The sequence below is a fragment of the Talpa occidentalis genome, unplaced genomic scaffold, assembly GCF_014898055.3.
Source record: "Talpa occidentalis isolate TD23 unplaced genomic scaffold, MPIMG_talOcc4v2.1 talOcc4.9, whole genome shotgun sequence".
Taxonomy (NCBI): domain Eukaryota; kingdom Metazoa; phylum Chordata; class Mammalia; order Eulipotyphla; family Talpidae; genus Talpa; species Talpa occidentalis.
The window spans coordinates 78689363-78713407 of NW_023605305.1; the positions used below are offsets into that span (position 1 = coordinate 78689363).

Sequence of the window (24045 nt, forward strand, 5' to 3'; positions counted from 1 at the left end):
AGAATGTCTGCTGAGGAAGGGTTAGTAGGTGACAGGGCTGGGGGTGGGGTGTGACTGGCTGATGTATGAGCCTCCAGAAGGGAGTCCTGAGGAAGCTGAGGGGACACAGTGTAGCACTGACACAGGATGTGGTGCTGTCCCTCCTGGTCAGCACCTGCCTGATGGCACCGTGCAGAGATCCATACCTGGGGGAGTCAGTGTCTGTGAGGGGCCCTGTGTCCCACAGGCTTCTAAAGCCTCAGCCCCCATGCCCTTGGTGGCCTCAAAAAGCCTGGGGAATGACATGTCCTTCCTGAGGTAATTGGAGGGGCTATGACCTGTGACGCTCAGTGGGGTTTGCTTCTCATTCTCAAGTGAGTGTTCCCCTGGGCTTTTCTCAGTAGGTTGTCTGTACCCAGAATTGCTCTAGATCCTTAGACCTGAGACCCACCACTGTGGGCTCTCTAAATGCCCAGCTACAGGCATTTAACAGGCCACTCCTGAGGGTGAGCTCAGCACACAGGGTGACCACCCACTTCCACCTGGACCCCCCACCCAGGCTGCAAGCCACAGCACTGCCAGGGCCCAGAATGGGGATTATGGTGGTCAGGGTGCTGTGAGCACCTCCAAATCTCCTAACCGTGCTGATTGCCTTGTGTTGCGGGTACTCTAAGAGGCCTGCTTGAGTGATGCCAGTCTCCTCTGCCCTTGGAGATGCGGGGGCATAGCCAGATGGCCTGAAGTGTGGTGTGGAGCCCTAGGCCCCGCTCTCCTATCATCTGTAATCACAAGATCCCGATCTACAAGTTTGGAGAAAATGCATGGCTGGACCCTGGCAGAGGCTCCCCCCAACCCCACCACGGGCCCGGCAATGTGGCTGTGTTCAGGGCCAGGGCAGGGGTCATAGGCCTGCCACAAGGGGTGAGTGATCTGATTCATGGGAGGGCACACTGCTGGCACGCTCCCAGTAAACCCACTGGGGTGTCTACATCAGTGTTGGCAAGAAAGGTAGTTTGACCACAGCGGCAGCCAAGGAAAGACAGGAATGGACCAGTTTCTGGTGAGAAGAGACACTTTATTGTTTTGGGGAGGTCGCTGGAGGTCTAGAGGAGGCAGGGTTACTGGTTCCTCCCTGAGCAGGCCTCACCTCCATGGCTCTGTTTGTGGTAGTCTATGGCTAAGTCCCCCAACAAGGAGAGAAACTCAGAGAACTCGATCTTGCTGTCTTTATTCTGGTCCTTTTTCTCAAAGACATTGGCCAGGTAATCGGTGCCCTTTTTGTCCTGTGGGGAGAGATGTAAAACAAGAGAATGTCAGTCCTGCTGGAGCTGTGGCTGGCAGTGGAGAGGAGGAGGCAGCGACAACTGCCTGCACATGCGCAGCACAGGTGTGGCCAGGGTGACTGAGGACGGAGGACATCATGTTACCCACAGGCCTCGAGGGAAGAGCTTGGCGAAATGTCAGTGGGAACAGTAGCCCTTGGATGGTGATTGGGCTCTGACCGGAATCTAGCGCCAAAAATGCTGTTGGTGTTCACGGCCCCGACCCCTGTCCTTCCCTGTAATCCTACCACCTGCTGAATTCTCCCCGCACTCAAACTGGCCTGTCTGGCCATCTTCATCCTAACCCTTCACTCCATCTTCTGTAGGTACTGCCCGAGTCCTACTGGCCCTCATTGGCCCCTCTTACTTCCCTGGTGTCTGTGTCACTAGCAGCCCCTCAGGGTCCCTTTGCTGAGTAGTTCAGGACAGTTGATGGTCAGAAGAAATCAGGCTGTGGGTGAGCATGGACATGTGCATGGACAGAGGCGTGTCTAGCTCTCTCAGCAATGGGATTTCTAGTGCTTTGAGGACATGGATGCGGCCTCTGGAGGCTGGGCTCAGGAGGGCCTGGGACTGGGGACAGGGAACCTGTTCACTGTGCTGGCCATAACCTCTGCTGACACCTCTCCATACTTTTTCACCCTTGGCCGCATAATTCATCTCTCTGCAGCCTGATAATAACCTGGGATAGAGAGTCATTCTAGGCACTTTTGCAGAGAAAAAACTGGAGCATCAGAGAATGAAAGTGATTGTGCAAGGTCACACAGCCTGTGTGTCCTCAGCCAGAGCAAGACCCCAGCAACATTAAGAAGCAGACCCCGACTCACACAGGCAGCCAGGAAGGTGGGGAAATTCTCCGTCATCAACTTCATCAGGCCTGGCTTGTCAATTGTGTCCTTTTCTCCACTGTATTTGTGAAACAGGTCGATGGTGCCCTGGATGGCCTTCTCAGCTGGAGTGCTGCCCATGGCGTCTGTCACAAAAGCTGCCAGAGACAGAAAAGGATCTTTTAATCCTCCCCCACAGCAGGGTCTCTAGTTAAGACTATGGCCTGGGTGCTGAGGTGGTGGTTCGGGGGAGCAGGAAAAGCCTGCATTCTGTGTTATTGAGTTTAGTTGCTCAGAGGGAAAGTGTGGGGCCCAGGTTGAACCCCTGTCACTCAGACCAGGGTGCAGAGGGGATGAAGGAGAACAGCAGAGTCCACTGGGGGCAGGGCTGAGAGGATGCAGAAGAGAGATGATTTATGTGGCCAAGGGTGACTTCTCGTCCCTAAAAGGGCAACTCCTGAGTTGGGACCCCGAGGGAGATAGCATCAGGAATCCCCACATTTCAAGACATCAAATCCATATCCTTCAGCTTCAATGTCAGAGTTAGAGGCATCAGACCCCTCAGTGTTCTTTCCATGCTGGTTCTGCATCCCCAGGGCGAGCTGGTGGGGACAGGCCTGGGCCTGGGCCCGGGCCCCACGAGGACCAGGAAGCCCCTGTGCTTGCACTGAGCTCTGGTGCTCCTGGAGGATCCTGTGGGGTGCTGGTGAGTGTGAGCAGAGAAACCAGCCCTGGCCTGATTCTGGAGACCTGCCAGGCTACCCCACTGGGTAGGACTTGCCCTTAGTTGTCAAAGGAGCCAAAAGGAGTAATGGGTGTCCCTGGTCCAGTCATCTGGTGAGGACCTCAGCTGGGGTAAAATCAGCAGCCTGGAGGGGGCAGGCCTGTGAGGGACCAAGCTCCAGAGCCCTGTCCCATGGCTGCTGTCCCAGCTCCTAAGGCAGCAGAGCTGCTGGGCCTGGCCCTCCCGCTAGAAAAGACAGAGGCAGCGCAGACTCACCAGAGCTGAGGAAGAAGCGGCTGTGGCAGGGAACGTGCGGTGAGATGTACAGCTGGGCAGAGCCTGGGCCCTTTATAATGCTCAGGCTGGCTCTTTCCAGGGGCTGGGAGCCCAGGGCAAGGATGCTGTCTGCTTCCTGCATTACCCCACAGGGTGGGGACACACCTAGGAGGGAGTGTCAGCTTTTCCCACACAATTCCAGGCCTGTGGTCCTCCTCTGAGTCTTCCCTGAGCCTTGTCCTTCCCAAGTGATCTGCAGTGGGCGACCCTGGATGTGTCACCCAGGGCAGGGAGGAGGGCAGGGAAGACTGGGTGTCTGGGGTCAGGGAGGATGGAAGTGTGGCCTCAGGGAGGTGCAGCGGGGCGGGTGTTCTTTCACTCCCCCAGTCTTCCCCCTCACTGGGCTGATCAACCACAGCCCCCTGTCCGGGAGAGCCCTGAGTGTGTCAGACAGGACACCTTTTGTCCTGCCTCCTCCTCAATCCTGCCTGCTCTATGAGTTGCATCTATCTCCCTCATTCAGGGGTATGGAGGTGCTGAGAGGTTAAGCAAAGCCCTGTATTGGTACACCTGGCAGCCAACCAGGTGGGCTAGGATCCTGGACAATCCTGGTTCAAACCTTGAGCCCTCAACTAAACCTCTTGGTTTGGAGCTGGTTCTGTCCTCTGGGAACTCCCAGTTCAGGGAGGGGTGAGGGTCACCTCACTGCCATCTTCACATGGGGTCTTCCTGGGAGCCCTGAGGGAGATGTGGCTGGTGTCCTACCGTGACAGATGAGGGTCACAGAGAGGGCGAAGGGTGGGCTCAGCACTGTCACGGGCTGGTGAGGGTGATAGGGATCTAACCCTGCCCTGATACTTGAAGTTGACCTTGCAACATCAGGGGCACTTGAGACAACCAGTCACCCCGCTGTCTAGTGTCAGTGGTGGTGACGGCTGTGGAATCCATCTGCAGCAGGGCTTTGGGCGAGGGTCCTCCCTGCCCATGACTATTATCTTCCTGTAAGTCTTCACCATCCTTCCTCCCTCTATGCAAAACAGTCTGGGCCCCAGCAGGTGCTGCCTGGGCTCTGCTGGGCCCCTCCCTGGTGCAGAAATGCTGGTCCAGGTGGAGGAAAATATGTCAGAGCAGTCTGGGGATCCCTGGGGCATGGTAGAGTGGGTGATGAATCCCTGATGTTAATCCTTCCTGTTAACCGTTTGCCCCCATGAATTCCCCTGCATGACAGGGAGAGTTCTGGTTCACATAATGATTCCTGGGTCTCAGATTCCCTGGGTCTCTGTGAGTTCTTGTGATATCACTGTTCGGTGACCTCATTTTCTTACCCCTCCTGTTTTCCCTTTCTCTCCTTGGAGACTCAGTGCAGCCAGGGGTCTCTAATTTTCCTGTCTCTTACTTGTTCCTATGATGTGAGTATTACGTTTAGTCACAAAAAGGTAAAGATTATCCAAAGTGCATTAACTTAAGAATGGCTAGGTGTATATATAATTATATAAAGTAAAAACTGAAAGAGATAAATGGAAATTCCATACTCCTCTCCACCATCATTGTTGTCCCTCATTCCTTTCCCTCCACAGGCTCTTAATCTCAGAGTCCTCAAGATGTTTATTTATATCCTCTAGCTTTTGAGTGTTTTATGTTATAGAATTGTCTGCTCTGTAATATCCAGTATTTCTTTTTATCATTTTGACTTACTTTGCTGCACACATTTGTCTTTGTCCTTCTATTTTGTTGAAAAATATTGCGTTGCATCCTTTCTTATGGCTATACTCCACGTGTGGACACACTACATCTTCTTGATCCCATCATACATAGTTGATGGCCACTGAGGTTGCTTTCATGTCTAAGTTATTAAAAATATTGCTGCTATGAATTTTGTGGAACATATGGGTGTTTTTGTTGATGTTTTCAGATTCTGTGTATACATGGGAGAGAGTGGGATTGCCAGGTCATAGAGTAATTCCTTTGGTAGATTTTAAAGGTAAATCCAGATTGCTTTCACAATGGCTATACCAGGTCATGTTCCTACCAACATTGTGACAGCGTTCCTTTTCCTCTAAATCTTCTCCAATACTTGTTTTTGGGGACTTTTTAATGCATCATTGTCATAGGCGTGAGATGAAATCTGGTAGTTTTATTCTGCATCTTTCTTATTAGAAGTGATAGTGAACATTTGTTCATATGTCTTTTGGCCCTTTGGATATCCCCTTTGGTGAATCGTCTATTTATATCTGTTGCCTGTTACTGGGTTATTTGTTTCTTTTTATTGTTGAATTGTATGAATTTTTAATATGTCTTGGATATTAATTCCTTATCGGTTATATATTGTGTAAAAATTCAGCAGGGTGTCTATTTCATCATTTTGTATTTTCTTTTTTTTAAAGATTTATTTATTTATGCATATAAGAACTGGGGTATAGGCCAGAGGCGTGGGGGGTGAGAGGACCCACCAGAGACAGAGTGGGGAGCAGAACAGGCAGACTGACTGAAATACATTGCTGAGGGGAGTAGTGGGAGAGTCAGAAGAGGTCTAATGTGCCATGTGGGTAGCTCCCTGGCCGGGGATTGAACTCTTGCTTCAGTGGCTGCAGATTGCTTCAGAGGTTGCGTCTTAACCCCTTGCGTCATCAGGGAGGCCCCATTTTGTATTTTCATTTACTGTATAGAAACTTTTAACTTGAGGTAATCTCAATTATTTATTTTTGATTTTTGATTTCCTTACCATATGGGTTGAGTCACCAAAAATATCTTTACTGTTGACATCATGGAACATCTTATCAATGTTTTCTTCTATGTATTTTATTGTTGCAGGTCTTATAAATACATCTTTATTCCATTTGGAATTTTTTCTTATGTATGGTGCTAGCAACTTCATCCTGTATGTGTGGTTTTCCAATTTTACCAACACTACTTATTAAAGAGATTGTCTCTCCTGTGCCTTATGATCATAGAAACTCTATCATAGATGAGCTGCCGGTATGCCCATGGATTTATTTCTGGGCTTTCAATTCTGTTCCATTGGTCCATGTAATTTACTTTTGTGCCAACACAGTATTGTTTTTATTTATTTATTTATTTTTATTTTTAAAGATTTATTTATACATACAAGAGCTGGGGTACAGGTCAGAGGCATGCGGGGTGAGAGGATTCACCAGAGACAGAGCAGGAAACAGAACAGGCAGATCGACCAAAGCACACTGCTGAGGGGAGCTGCGGGCGAGTCAGGAGAGGTCTGCTGTGCCACGTGGGTTGCCCCCTGGCTGGCTGTGGGGATCAAACTCATGCTGCAGAGGCTGCATGCAGACAGCCCCATAGGTTGCGTCTTAACTCCTTGCGCCACCAGGGAGGCCCCAATACCATATTGTTTTTAATACTGCTGCTTTATATTAAAATTTGAAGTTAGGTTATGTAACATCTCCTTTTCTCTCCAATTTTTTTTATGTTGTTTTTGCAATTTGAAGCCTTTTGTGGTTTCATATAAATTTCAATATTTTTTGTTCAGGGAAGTTGAGAAAATTATAATCCCTTCTCAGGTTTTGACAGTCTTCTCAGGACTTAACAGATTAGGTAAACAGAGTAGGGGAGGCAAACTCTGCTGTGGCAGAACAAAAGAAACATAGACATAAATACATAAATGAGTGACCGTGGCTGCTTTCCAACACACTTTACTTACAAAAAGAAGTTGCCAGCTGAATTTGGCCTTTATCATAGTTTGCTAACTCCTGATGGAGAACTTTTGAGCAACACAATTAACATGTTTACTTATATACACATGCACATACAAATTTCTACCCAATCATAGAGAATACAATTTAAAAACATTTGGAACATCCAGAAATATTATCCCTTTATTAGCTAAAAATGGAGTTGTATAAAATTAACTGCTGCTAAGTACTGTCATCTTGCCCTGCATTTACCTTGGTCTTCCATTCCTGGGCCCAACTACCTATCTATCCAGCCAAGCAGATGCAGCCTCAGTCTCACGCTCTATTTCCAAGAACTTTTGCATCCCAGGATTGCCCAAGCCAGCAGGGGAAGGTGATTCTGCAGGCTGGGTAAAAACTGGGGTTCGGGGGTTGGTGGAAGTCGTGGACATCAGGGGAGGGCAGATCAGAATTCCCTTGTATTGTTTCAGTGTAATGTAAATCTAAACATCACCTCATGTTCTCTTTGCCTTCTCTAATAATAAAGCCATTATTGTATTAGAAGAAAAGGCAGAAATATTCAGGTACAGAAAACATATTTCAATAGCCTGAAAGATGGTGCTTGGTGAGTCTTGATTCTCCAGTATCAAATAAGAAATCGAAGTTCTCAAACTGCTGCATACTTTGATAGGGAGAGTCTGTCCTTCTCTCTGATCTACCTTTATGACCTAAGTCAGGCAATACCCCTGGTTGAGACTTCTTTAACAATTTTATGCAGATAGTCTGGTATGTACTGTGGTTTCAGAGTTGCAGTAATTTGTACAATGGCTTATTTCCAAGTATACCATAAGCAGAACAAATGATTTTTTCCTATATAGTTCCTGCTGCAATAAATACATAACAAATAAAATTAGCTGCCATTATGTTAGAATCCCTGTGTACAGCTTCAACCGGCCAGGCTAAGCCCTCTGAGCCTGTCCCCTCCACATCAGGAGCAAACACTCCCGTAGCCCTGCCCCTATCACACTTCTACCCCCCTCCCACTGTTTAACCCCTGTTTTCTTCACCCATTATATTCCAGCTAGCTTCCCCACCCATGACTCTCACACCTGGAGAGCTCACACAGGTGCATAGTGACCCCAGAGCCGGGTTCATGTTGTCACTCAGTCCTGTCTTCTCGGGAGTGTTCCCCTTGCCCAAACAGAGGAGAAGGGGACAGTCTGGGTCCTTTAGGAGATCCCAATGTGGTAGGAGAAGGAAACAAAAGGAAATTTGTTCTTTTTCTTATTTGCATATTCATTTGCTTATATGTATACATATAAAAGATTTATTTATTCATACAAGAACTGGGGTACAGGCCAGAGGTGTGCGGGGTGAGAGGATTCACCAGAGACAGAGTGGGGAGCAGAACAGGCAGATTGACTGAAATACACTGCTGAGGAAAGCAGTGGGTGAGTCAGGAGAGGTCTGCTGCACAATGTGGGTTGCTCCCTGGCCAGGGGGATCGAACTCGTGCTGCAGTGGCTGCGGATAGTTGGATAGCTTCTCAGGTTGTGTCTTAACCACTTGCGCCACCAGGGAGGCTCCTATATTTATATATTCTTTACATTTTCAGTACTGACTCTTTTCTTTGTGTGTGTGTGTTTGATATTTGCAAATCACACATCTCATGAAGAACTTGTATCTAAAATATATAAAGAACTCTTATAAGTCAACAATGAAAAATAATGAAATTAATCAAAGGGCAAAAAATTTGAGTTGATGTTTCTCTGGGGAAGATATACATATGACCAATATCCCCATAAAAAGGTGCTCAACACCATCAGTGATTAGGGAAAAGCAAATCAAAGCCATAATGAGATGCAACTTTACAACACTAGCATAATCTATTATAAAACAAAAAGTGTTTGGAGGATATGGAGAAATGAGCTGTCTTGGATAGTTGTCTGGTAGTGGCTCAGAAGATTAAACATAAAATTACCATTTGACCCACCAATTCCACTCCGAGGTAAACACACAAGAGAAATGAAAACACATCCACACAAACATCTGTACATGAATGTTCAGAGCAACACTACTCATAACAGCCAAAGAGTGGAAACAACCCAGATGTCCATCAACTGCAAAATGGACAAATAAATGTGGTATAACCATACAATGGAGTATAATATGGCAATAAAATAAAGTATTGATACATGATTCCACATGAACGAAATTTGAAAATACTATGCTACGTGAATGAAATGCACAAAAGACAAAAACCCCAACAAACCTGCTTGTTGTGTGATTTCATTTTTTGGCAATGTTCAGACTAGGTAAATCTATCAAGAAGAAAGTAGATTAGACATTGGGGGTAGCAGGGAAGAAGTAAGGAGTGATTGGTCTAATGGGCATGGGGGGGAGGTTTGGAAAGTTAATTGTGAGGGTTTTACAACTCACTGAGTAGACGAGGCAACTCAGTGAGTAGACGAAGCAAGAGTGTATTCTTCAAATGGGTGAATTCTGTAGTATGTGGATTAAATAAGACTGTTAGATCTTTATTAAAAAACGTCCCCACCTCCCCTGTGGCGCAGGCGGTTGAGCACTGCACTGCGAATCTGTCCGCAGCCTCTGCAGTGCTGGTTTGATTCCCTGCTGGCTAGGGAGAACCCCTGCATGGTGCAGCAGACCTCCTGCCTCTCCCGCTGCTCCCTTCAGCAGTGTCTTCAATTTGTCTGCCTGTTCTGCTCCCCACTCTGGCTCTGGTGAATTCTCTCACCCTCCCATGCTTCTGATCTGTACCCCAGCTCTTAAAAAAAACAAAAACAAAAACAAAAACAAAAAAATGCCCCCATTCTGAGCCCCTCCTGATGCTGCTTCCTTCCCATCACAGATCAAGGGTTGGGGCTGAGAGACTTGTGGGCTCCTGGTGCAGGTGGCGCTTGGTGAGAGCCACACTCACTCAGCAGGTTCTTCTGCCCAAGCTGGCTTAGGCATTCCCAGGATTGACAGCCTGACTGCCATGCTGAGCAAATCTAGCCCCGGGGCTCACAAAAGGGAGTGGCTACTGAATGAATCTAATAAATCTGAGGGATGGCCAAGCCCAGGTTGACTGTGTGGGAGAAGGCGAGGGCATCTAGGGCATCTGTGTGCCTGCGGCCATGCCTTCTCACCTGTGGAGAGCAGTCCCCTGACTGTCTCTGCTTCCTTCCTTCTCAGGTAAGCTCCTAAATTGGTAAAACCTACAGTTCTCCCTCCTAAGTAGGGAAAAACCCAGTTTTACCCTATTGTGTATTTTTTCCCACTTGTGACACTGCTGGTCATCAAAAGGTGTGGGCTTTCTCCCCACACCAAGCAATTTTCTGTGAAAACAGCTGGGTACCCTACAATTTAATTCAATTCTGACACTATCTAACTGGAGATACTGTCAGGTGCCTCAGGTAAGGGCTCAGTCCCACAAGTGTCCCAGTCTCAAGTAGCAGGTCCCAGGTTTACCCACACCCTATGTCTGCTGTGGATACAAGTTGGAGATTCCCACAACCTCCTACCCCACTGGATTTGGTGAAAATACTAGAGTGGCTCAGAACTCTGGAAGTATTTACTTATATTTACCCTGGCCTTTTCTTTTTTTTTCTTTTTCTTTTTTTTTTAAACAGGACAAGAGAGTGGGAGCTGTAGAGCTTCCCTGCCCTCTGCAGGCGAGACACTCTCCCAGCACCTGCCCGCATCCACCTAAAGGCCGCTCTACAACCCCAGGATTGGATGGGACTGGATGGGAGAGCCATCAAGGAGGGATGATTGAGCCTTAGCTCCTTTTAGCCTTTCCCTCTTGTCAAGAGAATAAGGGGTGAGGCTGAAAATTCCAAGCTTCTAACCATGGCTTGGTCTTTCTGGTACCCAGCCCCCATCCAGGATCCACCCATTAGGACAAAAGACACACTTATCATGCAGGAATTTACAAGGGGATATTAGGGGCAGAGGCCAATACATATTTTCCATTATTTCACAGTTCCTATGACCACAGACCTCTGAATGATTCCTTCTGGAGGATGGGGTGGCAGCATGGGCTAGAGTAAGAACTGATTCGTGATGGCTTTTAATTTTTTCAATCTCTAATCAAAGGCTAGCTATCTTGTCCTTTGGGTTCTTTTCCCCAGGTTGGTTATAAAATTCTGTGCCAAGGCCCCTTTGTTTTTGGCTCATCTGTTTACGGACTTGAGATGCAAGGACAGAGGGTAGCAACTGGAGACTATATAGCTACTGGTGACTTTGTTCTTCAACCAATAGTTCTTTTTCTTTCTATCTTCCATTCTGAAACTTTCTACGGGAATAGGGTTAATAGAAGGTACCCATGCCAATTTTAATTACTGCAGTCCGTTGAATTTTTCTGTATGAAAAGTCCCATGGCAGGCCCCTGAGCCTGTCCCTTCCAACAAGGAGCTGTGGACAAGATGCCACCTTGATATCAGTCTGGAGTGGGAGGTGAGGCTCCCAGGATTCTTAGTTCTACTCTGACTAGGACTCAGATCATCCTCTGAGGACCCCAGACTTGACCACCCTGGTGATGGGATGCCAAAGTTGGAGTGGTGGGAGAGAGAGTTGGGTAGTCATTAGCAAGTTCTGGTCCCTGGCATGTTTGTGGACCAGACCGAAGTCTCTGTGGCCTCTCACAGCCATTGCCAGCACTCTGTGTCCAGAACCTGTGACCCCAGCCATCACCATGTCCTGGGATCACTGTCCTAGGCCCCAGCCCTGCATCCATTCTCTGCTCCGCTTAGAGGCCTTCCCAATGATAGGGGATAGGGATGGGGAGAAGATAGGATAAGACACTAGGAGGAAATCTACACACACATATTGTTGATGGCCTCTCTGCTCTGAGTTCATTGTTCAGCCCAAGGACACGTCTGGAGGGGTTTGGGGAGCCAGCGCGATCTGAAGACCAGACTCAGCACAGTGGGATGAGCCTGAGGCCAGGTGTCCAGGAGGGCGATAAGGGGCTCCAGGGGCTGGACGTCACAAGTGCTTGGCAGCAGTGAAGGCCCACTTATTGCTGCACTGTCTTTGCGCAACTCACTATAAAGTCAGCTGGAAATGAAATGTTAAGGCTGTTTCTTTAGGGTGTTAACCCTCCCCTGCCCCGTCTTCTAGAATGCTGGCTGTCTGATTAAAACACACCTTAAAGATTTAATTCCTGCTTACTTTGTTGGCATTCAGTGGTAACAAGTGACCCAAATTCCAGTCTTCCAGTTACACTACTGTGGTCAGCTGGGTCAAAGGAAGAGTCACTCCACTTTTTTCATTTTAATTACATTTTCCTCCCCTCTATAGCTCTTATCTTGCATTCTCTTCTACAGCATCTCAGTTTGGAAAGTAAACTCGGACTGTTTTGTCAGTCACAGCCTGTTGACAGCAAAGATGAGGGCGTTGTATCCAAGTTGGCCAAGGGCCTGGTCACCCTGTGGTGACTGAAAGGAGCCTGAATTGGGCACAGAGGAAAAAGCCTGAAGAAAGACCACCTCTCACTATCCATCTTTGTGATAGGTATCAGGAATCTGGGAGAAGATGCTGGGGTGCTGGTGTGGCCCACAGAGAATCAGGGACCTGCCTGACCGCTCCTGGGCTCTGTTTGCCATCCAGTCCCCCTTAAGACATCTTTGCCCTGAGGTTCTGAATATATGCTCTGCTATAGAAGCTTTATTATTTTTTTTATAACTAGGTCAGAATGCACTTGAATATTTTTGTCCACTTGTGAAGTCAAGTTTCATTTTTATTTATTTATTTATTTATTTTTGTGGGACCCTCGCTGGTGGCCAGGGATTGAACCAGCACTGCAAAGGCTGCGGGCAGCCTCGCAACCCAGAGCTCAACCGCCACACCACCAGGGGAGGCCCAAGTTTCATTTTTAAGTGTGAGTATCCAATTTATTGCAAAGCTTGTGCTTTTCCTACTGCTTAGGGCAAGTATATGATACACACATGTCTTTTCAGTTCTCTGTTTAGTTCTGTTAGTCTATTTGACTATCTCTGGACTGCAGTGTCTTAGTTATAGTAGCTAAACCTTAACATCTAGGACTGTAGATCCTCCAGCTCTTTGCTTCTTCATAATCGACTTGGTTATTTTTAGCCTTTTGTGCTTCTGTATACTTTTTAGAATTAACTTGTCAATGTCTATAAAATTCCTTACTAGGGTTTTGACAGGGATTGCACAGAATCATAGATTCTTTTTTTTGGAGAGTTGACAGCTTTATGATAACAGAGTCTTCTAGTTCAAGACCACAATGTATTTTTTAGTGCCTTCCTATGCCATTTAGAGTAAACCTAAGATTTGCAAGGTCCTCCTTGGTCTGACCTCTGCCTGTCTTTCAGTCCTCCCTCCCATCTCCCGTGTTCTTCATTTACATCATGCAGCTCTTGCCTAGATCAGGCTGGCTCCCACTGAGGGTGTCTGTATCAGCCCTTTCTTTGAGTCCCAGTTATTCAGAGGCAGTACAATGTAGTGGTTAATGTATAATGCATTGATGACAATTCACAATATTGTGTTATATACATGTGATGTGCTGCAAGGATAGACCTTGAATATCACTACACACAGTCATACACGCAATGGTGATTATGTGAGGTCACAGATATGTTAATCAGCTTGATTGTGGTGATCATTTCATGATGTATACACATATCAAAACATCAAATTGTAGGGCCTCCCCTGGTGGCGCAGCGGTTGAGCGCTGGGCTGCGAAGCTGCCCGCAGCCTCTGCGGCGCCGGTTCAATCCCCGGCTGCTCCCCGGCCACCAGAGGAGGGTCCCGCGTGGCGCGCAGACCTCTCCTGCCATCCGCTGCTCCCTTCAGCAGTGTATTTCATCAGTCTGCCTGATCTGTTCCCCGCTCTGACTCTGGTGAATTCTCTCACTCTCCCGCGCTTCTGACTGTACCCAGTGCTTGCATAAATAAATAAATAAATAAAAATCTTTTAAAAAACAAAAAAAACCCATAAAATTGTACACCTCAAGAATATAAAAATTTTGATATGCTAGTGACATCAATAAAGTTGGTAAAACAACAACAATGACAGGCTCTGTGAAGCTACATGGCCTGGATTGGAATTTTGCCTCTGCATGTCCCTGAGCACTGTTGCCTAATTTGTTATCCCTGTGTCCCTTGGCAGCAGTTGTGAGGATGAGATGAATGCATGTAAGTCCATGGCGCAGTGCTCAGAACAGAGGAAATAACTTTTTAGTTATTTTCTGTCTTCAGAATCCTCCCAAGCCTAAGGAAGTCGCCCAGGCACTCCCCAAAATTGAATTTTATTCTAATTTTCTTCAGGCAAAAAAATCAAGTTGCCCAGAAAGTGCAATATCAGACTCCCTTCTTTATTCATCCCAGACATTTCCCCTAAATAGCCCAAAGCATGTAGCAACCTTCTTCATGCATTACCCATCACATGTTTTGGACATCTGTAAGGCCATGGACTATGGACTATATATTTGTTTGTTCTTTTTTTTTTTTTAAATATTTATTTATTTATACAAGCACTGGGTACAGTCAGAAGCGCGGGAGGGTGAGAGAATTCACCAGAGCCAGAGCGGGGAGCAGAACAGGCAGACTGACAAAGTACACTCCTGAGGGGAGCAGCGGGCGGCAAGAGAGGACTGTGCACCATGTGGGACCCTCGCCCCGTGGCCGGGGATCGAACCAGTGCTGCAGAGGCTGCGGGCAGCTTCGCAGCCCAGCGCTCAATTGCTGCACCACCAGGGGAGGCCCTATATATTTGTTTGTTCTAACTATAAAGATAAAATGGGTCCATGAAATAGAAAGTAGACATACAGTGACAAAGATTTCAAGTGGAGCCTCAATAATTAACCAATTTAATTTTATTTCTCTCCTTTTAAAAGTAATTATTTGAATGCCATTCCCCTTCCCTAGCCAGAAATCTAATATTCTCTGGAAGTCCTTACCTCTCCTTGAGTTGTCTAAAATCCTGGGGGTTCGGGCCTGCATGGCAGTAAGTCTCCTTTTGCCAGTCCTTTGCTGCAGTGACTTCTGCCTGCCACAAGGTATCGCTTTCAATGTAGATCTTCCAGTTGAAAGGAGTGAAGGTGGGAATGTTCATGATCCTGGCATTGTGCCCTGGCCACAGTAGGAACGTATGTTTGGCATCAAGCTTGTGGTTCTTCTCCAAGTAACTAGCCTGAAGTTTTTCTTTTAAGTGTCTGTCTCCATTTTTAGACACTTTCAGACATCTAGAAGGCAGAATGTTATTCAATTTATTTATTATGGAGGATTTTTTTAAAAAAAGATTTATTTATACAAGTTCTGGGGTACAGATCAGATGCACGGGAGGGTGAGAAGACTCACAAGAGGCAGAGCAGGGAACAGAACAGGCAGACTGACTGAAATACACTGCTGAGGGGAGCAGCGGGAGAGACAGAAGAGGTCTGCCTGGCCATGTGGGTTTCTCTGTGGGCAGGTGGCGGGGATCGAACCGACACTGCAGAGGCTGCAGACAGCTTTACAGTGCTGTGCTCAACTGCCTGCGCCACCAGGGAGGCTCTATGGAGGAATATTTGACAATTAAAATTGTATACTATATGTAAGGTGTACTATATGATGATTTGATATACATAATACCTTGAGAAATATTCACCCTGATCAATTTATTTAGCATATTAATCACCTCAGAGTTATATTTTTTGGTGGTGATAACACTTATGATCTACCTTCTTAGCAAATTTCAAGTGTACAATAAAGCATTCTTAGCTATAGACATCGCATTGCACATTAGATCTTCAGAATTTATACATTGGTATGACTGAAGCTTTGTGTACCTTGATGAACATCTCCCTCTTTCCACTTTCCCCAATCCCTGGTAATCAACCTCCAACTTTTTTTTGAGGTCATTGTTTTTATTTTATTTATTTATTTATGTATTTAAGATTTATTTATGCATACAATAGCTGGGGTACAGGCCAGATGTGCGGGGGTGAGAGTATTCACCAGAGATAGAGTGGGGAACAGAACAGGCAGACTGATGAAATACACTGCTGAGGGGAGCAGTGGGGGAGACAGGAGAGGTCCACAGTGCCGTGTGGGTGTCTCCCTGGCTGGCCGGGATTGAACCCGTGGTGCAGAGACTGTGGGCAGTTTCACAGTGCAGCACTCAACTGTCTGCACCACTAGGGAGGCCCAAGTCATTGTTTTTAGTTTCCATATAGTAAGATCATGCAGTATTTGCTTTCCTGTGTCTGGTTTATTTCACTTAGCAAATGTCCTACACGTTCACCATGTTGTTGAAAATGGTAGGATTTCCTTTAATACTGTATATTTATTCTGGCTGAATAATATTCCACTGTATATACCTACATCATTTTCTTTTTAGTCATTCATCTATGAATAGACATTTATGTTGGCTGTTATGAATAATGCTGGAATGAACATGGGAGTGCAGATATCTTTTTGAGATCCTGATTTCCCTTAGCTATACATCCACAAGTGGATTTATGTATCATAAGGTAGGTCTATTTTAATTTTTTGAGGAAACACCATGCTATTTTCCATAATGCCTGTACCAATTTATATTCCCTCTCATAGTAAATGTAAACAAGCATTTGCTTATCTCCACATCCTTGCCAGCACTTGCTGTTTTTTCTCTTTCTGATAATATCCATTCTAAAGGCATAAAATAGTATCTCATGATTTTGATTAGAAATTTTGTGATGACTAGTGAAGCTGAGCACATTTTCACGTATCTGTTGACCACTTGTATGTCCTCTTTTGAGAAATGTTTATTCAGATTACTTGTCCATTACAAAAAATTTTTTTTGATCTATTGAATGTGTGGGTCCCTATATATTTTGGATATTAACCCCTTATTAAACATATGATTTGCAAATAATTTCTCTAGTTCTGTTGGTTGCCTTTTCACTATTGATTTTTTTCCTTTGCTCTTTCCTTTTTTGATTTGTTATGATCTCATTTGTCTATTTTGACTTTTGTTGTCTGTGAATTTGATGTCATATAAAAAAAATTGTTACCCAGATAAATGTCAAGGAACTTTCCCTTATGTTTTTTGGCTAGTGGTTTTATGCTTCAGGCCTTAAATTTAAGTCTTTAATCTATTTTCAGTTTATTTTTGTGTTTGAAGTAAGATAGCGGTCCAACTTCATTGTTTTGCATGTGAATATTCAGTTTCCCCAATGTTATTAATTGAAGAGACTATTCTTTCCTCAATTTGTGTTCTTGGCTCCCTTGTTGAAGATCATTTGACAATATATATATATGGATTTATTTCTGGGCTCTCTATTCTATTCCATTGATCTATATGTCTGTTTTTATGACAGTACCATACTGTTTTGATTACTGTAGTTTTATAATAATTTTTGAAATCAGCAAGTGTGATACCTCTAGCCTTGTCCTTACCTGAGATTGCTTTGGCTATTCAGGATCTTTGTAGTTCCATGTGAATTTTAGGATTTTTTCCTATTTCTATAAAGAATGCTGTTGGGATTTTAATAAGGATTGCATTAAATCTGTAGATCACTTTGAGTAGTAATGGACATTTTAACAATCTATGAACATAGACTATCTTTTTTTTTTAAGATTTATTTATTTATTTATACAAGCACTGGGTATAGTGAGAAGCGTGGGAGGGTGAGAGAATGCACCAGAGCCAGAGCAGGGAGCAGAGCAGGCAGAAGGACCGAAGTACACTGCTGAGGGGAGCAGCGGGTGGCAGGAGAGGTCTGCGCGCCATGTGGGACCCTCCTCCGGTGGCCGGGGAGCAGCTGGGGATCGAACTGGCGCTGCAGAGGCTGCAGGCAGCTTCGCAACCCAGAGCTCAACCACTGTGCCACCGGGGAGGCCCAAACATAGACTATCTTTCTATTTGTTGTTTTGGTCTTTTATCTATCTTTATGTCTTTTTAAATTTCCTTTATCAGTGATACTATAATTTTCAGTATACAAATCTTTCACCTCTTTGGTTAAGTTATTCTTAAGTATTTTGGGTTTTTTTTTTTGCTATTGTTTTCTTAATTTCTCTTTTGGATAGTTTGTTTTTTTGTGTAGAAGAACACAATTGATTTTATATGTTTATTTGTATTTTGCAACCTTACTGAATTCATTTATTATAATGTTCATTACTTATTATAATTCATTTATTTTTTGTTGTTATTGTTGGTCTTTAGGGTTTTCTATGTAGACAGTCATGCCATCTTATGAAAGTGTTCTTTCATATTAGGACACTTTTTGTTTATTTTACTTGTCTAATTTCTTAGCTAGGACTTCCAGTGCTATGTTGAAAAGAACTGGTAAGAGCATGTATCCTTGCCTTGAGCTAGATCTTAGAGGGAATGTTTTCAGGCACTCCACTCCCCCCAGTATTTATTATAAGTCAACTGTGGGCTTTTCATATATAGCCTTTATTGTGTTGAGATAGGATACTTCTGTACTTATTTTGTTGAGAGTTTTAATCATAAATGGGTGTTGAACTTTGTAAAATACTTATTCTACATCTTTCGAGACAATCATATTTTTTTCTCATTCATTTTGTTAATGTTATATATCACCTTGATAGATTTGCATAGGTTGAAACATCCTTGCATACCACTTAGTCATGGTGCATGATTCTTATAATGTGCTGTTGAATTCAATGTGCTAGGATTTTTGCATTTATATTCATATTTGTCTGTAGTTTTCTTTTTTTGTAGTGTTTTTTTTAATTGGTTTTGGTGTTAGGGTGATGGATATTGACTTTGTAAAATGAATTTGGAAGTGTTCTTTCTTCTACTTTTTTTTAAATAAATTTAATTTTTATATTCCCCATACAATTGCAACCCCCTTATTTTTTTTTTTTTTTTAAAGATTTATTTATTGATTGATTGATACATACATACATACAAGCACTGGGTACAGTCAGAAGCGTGGGAGGGTGAGAGAATTCACCAGAGCCAGAGCGGGGAGCAGAGCAGGCAGAAGGACCGAAGTACACTGCTGAGGGGAGCAGCGGGCGGCAGGAGAGGTCTGCGCGCCATGTGGGACCCTCCTCAGGTGGCCGGGGAGCAGCCGGGGATCGAACCGGTGCTCTAGAGGCTGCGGGCAGCTTCGCAACCCAGCGCTCAACCGCTGCGCCACCGGGGAGGCCCAACAACCCCCTTATTTTGACCCCAATCCCTCCCCTCCCTGCCCCCACCCCCTATAGAGTGTCTCTGGTTCATAGTTTTTGTTGATTTTGATTTTCACTTTCTTATAGTTATTCATTTTCCTGGTCCCTTATTTAAGTTGTCTAGATTCCTGCTATTAGTGAGACCATCCGGTATTTTTCTTTTTCTTTCTGGCTTATTTTGCTGAGCATGATCCCTTCCTGCTCCATCCATGTTGCTGCAAATTGCATGTGTTTATCTTTTTTGAATGCTGAGTAATATGCCATGGTGTATATGTACCACATCTTCTTGATCCAGTCATCTATTTTTGGGCATTTGGGTTGTTTCCAAAGCTTAGCTATTGTAAATAGTGCTGCTATAAACATAGGGGTGCAGGTGCTCTTTGGAATTGATGTTTCTGTGTCCTTTGGGTAAATACCTAGGAGTGGAATTGCTGGATCATATGGAAGCTCTATGTTTAGTAGGTCCAGAAATCTCCACACAGCTCTCCACAGTGGTTGGACCAGTTTGCACTCCCACCAACAGTGCAGGAGAGTTCCTTTTTCTCCACACCCTCGCCAACATTTGTTGTTGCTAGTTTTTTTAATATGTGCCATTCTCACTGTGTGAGATGGTATCTCATGGTAGTTTTGATATGCATTTCCCTGATTACAAGTGATGTTGAACATTTTTTCATATGCCTGTTGGCCATTTGCATTTCCTCTTCAGAGAAGTTTCTTTTTAGCTCTTCTGCCCATTTTTTGACTGGATTATTTTCTTTGTTGTTGTTGAGTCTCATCAGCTCTTTGCAGATTTTTGTGATCAGTCCTTTATCATTAGTGTTGGGTGCAAAAATGTTCTCCCAGTCGGTGGGGTTTCTCTTTGTTTTTGTTATTGTCTCTTTTGCTGTGCAGAAGCTCTTTAATTTGATGTAGTCCCAGCTGTTTATCTTTGCCTTCACTATCACTGCTTTGGGTACTGTGTCTGTAAAGATGTCTTTGATGTGCAAATCACGTAGTGTTTCGCCTATATTTCCTTCTATGTATTTTATGGTTTCAGGTCTTATGTCTAGTTCTTTAATCCATTTTGAGTTGATTTTTGTGTATGTGAGGTAGTGGTCAAGCTTCATTCTTTTGCATGTAGCGGCCCAGTTTTCCCAGCACCATTTATTGAACAAACGTTCTTTGCTCCAATGCATAGTCTTTGCTCCTTTGTCAAATATTAGTTGACCATAAATCTGTGGGTTTATTTCTGGATTTTCTATTCGATTCCATTAGTCTGTATGTCTGTTCTTGTTCCAATACCATGCAGTTTGATGATTATGGCTTTGTAGTATAGTTTGAAGTCTGGGAGTGTGATGCCTCCATTCCCTTTTTTTTTTTCAGGAGAGCTTTGGCTATTATGGGTTTTTGGTGATTCCATATGAATTTCATCAATAATTGTTCTATTTCTTTGAAGAATGACATTGAAATTTTGATTGGAATAGCATTGAATCTGTATATTGCTTTTGGTAGGATGGCCATTTTAATAATGTTTATTCTTCCACTCCATGAGCAGGGGATGTCTTTCCATTTCTTTGTGTCTTCTTCTATTTCTTTTAACAGTGTTTTATAGTTTTCTTTGTATAGGTTCTTTACATTTTTTGTTAGGTTTATTCCAAAGTATTTGATTTTTTTTTGTTTCAATAATAAAAGGGATGGTTTTTTTTTATTTCTTCTTCTTCAGATTTATTGTTTGTGTATAGGAAGGCTACTGACTTTTGCGTGTTGATTTTGTATCCTGCCACTTTACTGAACGGATTGATGAGTTGAATTAGTTTTTCCGTGGAGTTTTTGGGGTTCTCTATGAATATTATCATATCATCTGCAAATAGTGATAGTTTGACTTCTTCTTTTCCTATTTGGATTCCTTGTATGTCTTTCTCTTGTCTTATTGCTCTGGCTAGGACTTCCAGTATTATATTGAAAAGCAGTGGTGAGAGTGGACATCCTTGTCTTGTTCCAGATCTTAATGGAAATGCTTTCAGCTTTTCACCATTGAGAATGATACTGGCTGTTGGCTTGTCATATATGGCCTTTATGATGTTGAGGTATGTTCCTTGTATCCCAAGAATTTCAAGGGCTTTTATCATGAATGGGTGTTGCACTTTGTCGAAAGCTTTCTCAGCATCGATTGATATTATCATATGGTTTTTGTATTTCTTTTTGTTGATGTGTTGGATAACGTTGATTGATTTTCGGATGTTGAACCATCCTTGTGTCCCTGGAATGAATCCTACTTGGTCGTGGTGAATTATCTTATGGATACATTGTTGGATTCTGGTAGCTAAAATTTTATTGAGGATTTTTGCACCAGTGTTCATTAGGGAGATTGGCCTGTAGTTTTCCTTTTTTGTGTTGTCCTTATTCGGTTTTGGTATTAGTGTAATGTTTGTCCCTTCCTTCTCAATTTTTTGGAAGAGTTTGTGATGGATAGGCACTAATTCGTCTCTGAATGTTTGGTAGAATTCATTTGTAAGTCCATCAGGTCCTGGGCTTTTGTTTTTGGGGAGGTTTTTGATTACCATTTCAATTTTGCTGCTTGTAATTGGTCTGTTTAGGTGTTCTATTTCTTCTTTATCTAGCTTTGGATGATTGTAGAGTTGTAGGAATTTGTCCATCTCCTCTAGATTGTTGAACTTGTTTCCATATAACTGTTCATAGTAGTTACTGATTATTCTTTTGATTTGTGCTGTGTCTGTTGTGATTTCTCCTCTTTCATTTATGATCCTGTTTATTTGTGCTTTCTCCCTTTTTTCCTTTGTGAGCCTGACTAGGGGTTTGTCTATTTTATTGATTTTTTTGAAGAACCAGCTCTTGGTCTCATTGATCTTTTGGATTGTTTTTTTAGTTTCAATTTCATTTATTTCTGCTTTGGTTTTTATTATTTCTTTTCTTCTACTGGTTTTGGGGTTTTTTTGTTGTTCTTTTTCTAGATCTTTGAGCTTCGAGATTAGGTTGTTTCTTTGAGTTCTTTCTTATTTCTTGATGTGAGCCTCTATTGTTTTATATATTCCTCTTATTATTGCTTTTGCTGCATCCCATACATTAAGGAAATTGGTGTCCTCCTTGTCATTCAATTCAAAGAATTTTTTAATTTCTTCTTTGATCTCCTCATTAGTCCAGTGGTCTTCCAGTAGTGTGGTTTTCAATCTCCATGAGGTAGGAGAGTTCCTTGCCTTCTTTTTATGGTTTATTTCTAGTTTGATGCCTTCATGGTCAGAAAAGATGGTTGGTATGATTTCGATCTTGGTGTATCTGTTGATGTTTGTCTTGTGTCCCAGTATGTGATCGATCCTGGAGAATGATCCGTGTGCGCTTGAGAAAAATGTGTACTCCTGTTTTTTTTGGGTTTAGTGTTCTATAGATGTCTGTTAAGCCCAAGCACTCTAGATCCTTATTTAGAGCTTTAGTGTCTTTACTTATTTTTTGTCTCATTGATCTATCCATTGTTGATAGTGGTATGTTGAAATCTCCCACTACCTATGTGTTTTCTCTGATGTCTGTTTTCCGAGATGACAATAGTTGTCTGATATATTTTGGTGCTCCTTCATTTGGTGAATTTATGTTAATCAGTGTTATTTCTTCTTGAAGTATTGTCCCCTTGATCATAATGTAGTGACCGTTCGGGTCTCTTTTTATCTTTTTGAGTTTGAAATCTGTTTTATCTGATATAAGTATAGCTGTTCCTGCTTTCTTTTTTGGTCCATTTGCTTGTAGGATTGTTTTCCATCCTTTAACTTTGAGTCTATTTTTATCTTTTGTAGCTAAATGTGTTTCCTGGAGACAGCAAAAGGTTGGATTTTGTTTCTTAATCCAGCTTGCAACTCTGTGTCTTTTTATTGAAGAGTTTAGTCCATTTACATTTAGAGTTAATATTGATATGTTAGCATCTGTATTTGCCATTGTGTTTGTCTTTCCTTTGATTTTATTTATTTATTCTTTTAATAACTTTTTCTTTTGGCCTTCTTTCATTGTTATTTGTCCCTCTGAGGTTCTGGCTTTAGGACTCCTTGTAGTATTTTTTGGAGTGGGGGTTTAGTCGTAATGAAATTCCAGAGGTTTTTTTTTTTCTGGGAAGGTCCTTATTCTTTCTTCATAGAGGTAGGAGAGCTTTGCAGGATAGGGTATTCTTGGTTGGCATCTGTTTTCTTGGAGTCTGTTGACTGTGTCCCTCCAATCTCTCCTTGCCTGTAGTGTTTCTTCGGAGAAGTCTGATGTCAGTCTGATTGGTTTTCCTTTGAATGTTATCTGTTTCTTCCCTCTTGCCAGCTTCATTGTTTTTTCCTTGTCCTGGATTCTTGGGAGCTTTACTATTATGTGTCTTGCTGTATTTTTCCTGTCATTGTGGAAGTTTGGTGTTCTTCTTGCTTCTTGTATATCAATTTTCAGCTCCTTCTTCACATTTGGGAAGTTCTCTTCAATTATCTCCTTGAATGTTTTCTTTGTTCCTACATCTCTCTCCTCTCCTTCTGGGATTCCTATAACTCTTATATTTCCTTTCCTCATGGAGTCAGATAGTTCCCGAAGTCTTTCTTCTGTCTTTTTCCTTCATACTTCCCTTTCCTTTTCTGTTTTGGTTCTTTTTATTTCTGTGTCTTCAAGAGTCCTTATTCGTTCTTCCATTTCATCTATTCTGCTTTCATTGCTTTTCCCAGAGTTCTTTAGTGTCTCCATTAATTCTTTGATCTCCTGCATTTCTTTTACTTCCCTCTTTAGGGACTCAATTTCGTTCTTCTGATCGTTGATTGTTTTTCCCTTATCATTGTTTTCCTTTATGACTTCTGTCAGTTTTTTAATCATGGCACTTTTAAATTCTCTTTCTGGAATGCTCAGAAATTCTTCCAAGTTACTGTCGTTGCAATCTGGGGGGTGGTTTTCTTTTTGTGGTGTGCTTTTTTCCTGAGGAGTTGCTAGGTTGCGTGTGGTTCTTCTACTCTCTACTGTCTGTTTTCTAATTTGCCATATGCATTGGGACACTGTGTTGCTGGGACTGGCTGGCATCTTGGGTGAACTTCTCCACTCCCCTCTGGCTCCTCCAGGAGTCATCTGTCGGTTTCAAGCAGTCTTTACTGAAGAAAGGTCCCTGTTCTAAAATGCCGATGCGGGGACACGCTCCCCTG

General features: G+C 43.5%; 1 protein-coding gene across 1 annotated transcript; it reads right to left on the reverse strand.

Moving 5' to 3' along the window:
- Positions 1-1045: 1045 nt before the first annotated feature.
- On the reverse strand, positions 1046-2269 carry LOC119236656 (protein S100-A7-like). The gene is made up of 2 exons (XM_037500599.2): positions 2129-2269; positions 1046-1262 (listed from the first exon to the last, which is right to left on the reverse strand). The coding sequence occupies exons 1-2, from the start codon at positions 2267-2269 to the stop codon at positions 1098-1100; spliced, it is 306 nt and encodes a 101-aa protein (XP_037356496.1). The 3' UTR covers positions 1046-1097.
- Between the last annotated feature and the right edge of the window lie 21776 nt (positions 2270-24045).